This window comes from Echinops telfairi, unplaced genomic scaffold (genome assembly GCF_000313985.2).
Source record: "Echinops telfairi isolate 266 unplaced genomic scaffold, ASM31398v2 ScPeMD7_3;HRSCAF=10, whole genome shotgun sequence".
Taxonomy (NCBI): domain Eukaryota; kingdom Metazoa; phylum Chordata; class Mammalia; order Afrosoricida; family Tenrecidae; genus Echinops; species Echinops telfairi.
The window spans coordinates 26,749,958-26,753,640 of NW_022103899.1; the positions used below are offsets into that span (position 1 = coordinate 26,749,958).

General features: G+C 44.1%; 1 protein-coding gene across 1 annotated transcript in view; it reads left to right on the forward strand.

The window, feature by feature from the left end:
* LOC101661389 (aldehyde oxidase 2-like) overlaps positions 1-3,114 on the forward strand; it is a 105,266-nt gene extending 102,152 nt beyond the window's left edge. Inside the window, 1 exon segment of the mRNA XM_045296335.1 lies at positions 3,061-3,114. Within this exon segment, the coding sequence (XP_045152270.1) occupies positions 3,061-3,114 (54 nt within the window).
* The last annotated feature ends 569 nt before the right edge of the window (positions 3,115-3,683 follow it).

The following is a 3,683-nucleotide window of genomic DNA, read 5'->3' on the forward strand; positions in this document are numbered from 1 at the left end:
TATACTTTTTGATAGCCGGACACCATCAGCTTTCTTCGCCACATTTGTTTATACACCCATTTGTCTTCAGCGATCCTATCATGGCGGTGAGCAAACAATGATATGATTTTTTGTTCTTTGATGTCAGATAACTGATCCCTGGGCACCTCGTGATCACACAGGCTGGTGTGTTCTTCCATGTGGGCTTTGTTGCTTCTGAGCTAGATGGTCGCTTGTTTACCTTCACGCTTTTAAGACCCCAGACGCTATATCTTTTGATAGCTGGGCACCATCAGCTTTCTTCACCACATTTGCTTATTTACCCGCTTTGTCTTCAGTGGCTGTGTTGTGAAAGTGTACATCATAGAATGCCAATTTAATAGAAGAAAGTATTCTTGCATTGAGGGAGTACTTGAGTGGAGGTCCAATGTCCGAGAAGGGAAGTCTTGACCCCGGCACACAGTTTCATCTTTCTCCCTCCAGCACCTGGCAGTTCAACTCCTGACCTTGCTGTTGGCAGCTCACAGTGTAGCCCACAGCCACCAGGGCCCCTGGCTCTGATCACTTCAAATTTCCCAGAGAGGTTGGGGGAAGGACATTCCCTTTAAGATATTCAGAAAAGACAACAGTGGAAAATAAGGAATTTTCCTTAGAGACCATGATTTAAAACAAAAATAGGATTCAGAGATCTGGTAGCCTTAAAAGTTAGAAGAAGAAAAAATACTGCCTTGAAGAATGTGGTAGTAGGTTAGATACAAAACATTGCCTCCTTGTTCTCACCATCGGCAACAAAAAGTGTTCATTAAAGTAGCGATACAGGGTTGTGATGGGGCTCCCAGTGTCCATGTACAATAAATTAGCAGCTCTAGTTTCACCTCCTGGAAACTAAACCAGACAACTGAGTTTAGAGACAAGCTTATCAACAGATTTCTGTTCACTTCAAATTCTGAAGGACTGCCCTTTAGAACGCTGATTTGTACAGACGCCTTGCAAGCACCACAGATGGCCTGGTGTTTGAGTTACTTGTGTGTGGTTAAGCGGGTGCTAACGCATGATGCATAGCAACACCTGGGGACAAAGAAGACCTGCCCTCTGGTTTTTCTAGGCTGTAATCTTTACAGAAGCTGAATGGCAGGTTTTCCCACACATCTGCTAAGTGGATTCGGATCACCCATGTTTGGGTTCACAGCTGAATACTTAAACATTGCAACACATAATGCCTTCAAAAACAAACAAACAAACAAACAAACAAAACCCCTCTCTGCTGTAGAGTCCATACTTACTCTTAGTGACCCAATAGGACAGAAGAGAATGGCCCCTGTGGGGCAGAAAGCCTCCACCAGTGCTCCATGGGTGAAAGATTAGCAGCCCAGTGATTAGTACCACCATGGCTCCTTTCCTTGCTTTCCCACATGAAGAAGTGACTTTCCTGTGACCATGTAGGGGTTTGAGGCACAAACATATGCCTTCAGTAAGAATATCAAACAATCACCCCCCAGTGGTGAAAATGGTCTCTGTGTGACCTGTCACCCACCATTGCAGAGAATGCATTCAGTTCCTGCATCTGCGGAACCAGTTCCATGGCCAATAAAACCACTTCCCAGAGCCCCTGAGGGCTGTGGTCCAGGATGAGTACATGCCTGAGTGTGCTCATGGATCTGCATGTGTGTACTTGACGGAGGTAGACAGCACTCTGAGTAGTCTGTCCTGGGGCATGCGGTCTGCTTCTGCGTCCTCAAATCTGTGCAGGCTAAAGGCCCTGCCAATGATCTGTGCTTAAGATTTCCGCAGAAGGGGTACAAGACCACAAGTTTCCATGTGTTGTGGGGGTAGGTTCCAGAAAGAGATGGCTGTCTGGTAGGACTGGCAGACATCTCCCCCTGCTGAGAGAGGAGTCTCAAATGGTGTACGGAATAGGGATTGTGCATGCTTCATCTTGAGGGACTAGGGTCTGGGGCAAACCAGAGGAGAGGAGTGTAGAACAAACAGACTGCTCATATCACTTGACAGCTCCTGGAGAGAATTTTATTCTAGCAAGAAGGGCTTTCTTTATAGAGCTAAACAGGCGGTGCTGCCAACCCTCATCAAGTTGGGCATCTAAAATGGCAAGAGACGGTGATGGTGATATAGGAATGCCTGTGGCTGGTGTCAGTGAGGAGAGAGGGGGTAGAGTGCGTGGAGAGACTGTTTTAGGGTTTGCAGAGGGCAGCGACAAAGGCCCTCAAAAACTCGATGCTTTCCAGTAGTACAGAGTGGCAGAGGTAGCACTAGGATGGTCATGACCATTCACAATGGGGAACTGGTCTTAAGCATGAAAGGATTCCTCGCTACCCAATTTAAGCACTGTATAAGAAGATCTGGGCTGATAACTGAAAGGTCCAACGGTTGAGACCACCAGTGCTCCATGGGTGAAAGTGCTCCACAGGGTCATCAGTTCAAACCCACTAGTCACTAGTGGGTCATCAGTTCAAACCCACTAGTCATCAGTTCAAACCCACTAGTCACCAGTGCTCCACAGGGTCATCAGTTCAAACCCACTAGCTGCCTCATGGGAGAAAGCTGCAGCTCTACTCTTAGTAAGACTTTACAGTCTGTAAAATCCTGGGAGCAGTTTTCACCCCGTCCGTGAGGGTCACCACGTGTCGGAATGAGCTCTGTGACAGCGAGCTTGGTTTTGGTCCCATGAGGAGTGTTTTCAGAACCCACAGCTGTGATATCACTTTCTTGGTGAAATACTACATAGTACTGTTCAATGAAATTAAAGCAACGTTGTGTTGTTGACAAATGGCATCAGCAGTCCAGTGGACTTCTCTTTACCCCCCACCCTCGCCAACCAGTGAGATCTGACAGTGTTTCAACTGTAACTTGCACAAGCCAATCAGAAATGTTTTTTCACTTCCAAATTTTGTCCCTACCAACCGACCACTGCTAATACTCAGTGGAGTACCTTTCCACACATCGTTTGGTGCTAATCCTTGAAACTTCTGCGCAAATAAACCTAATCTAGTAGATAAATGTTATTATTGACTGTTTCTTTTCACAGTGTTATGGAACTAAGTATGTAATTTGTTTCATTCTCAGATCCCAAGAGACGAACCGAAAACATTTAAACCTTGGTCCATTCCTATAGCATAATATTGTTGTCATTTCCTAAAAGGTAAGATCAATAAACTAATAGATGATTGTTCAAGAAAATTAGCTACTCCACTGGTTTCAACCTAGGATTCCACATGTTTAAATCGAATTGCATTTTTAAACCGATATATCTTAGTCAACAATTTTAAACACTAAACATGCACAGTTTTGGATAGTGACCAAAAAAGGTCAAGGTGTTTTAACTAGCACTGCAGTATTTTCTTCCTATTCGAAAGTAAAATGAAAACAATATTACGGATTAGGTGAAGCAAGATATTTTATAGATCTTATTCCCTGATTCACTTGAGAATCACTTATAACTTGAATAAAAACACCAAGTTGAAATCTATTAATTACTCCATTTAGAATTGATAATTGGCATTTGGAAGACTTATTCGGTAGTTATCACTGTATACAAGTTTGTATTTACCACAACATGCAGGACATTGGCACTGTGCAGAGTGGGCACAAAAACTCCTTGAGAAACAACTAACAATAAAAAGAAGCACATGTTCATTGATTGAGCAACACATAAGCCCTGGTGGGCACAGTGGTGCTTAACTGTGAAC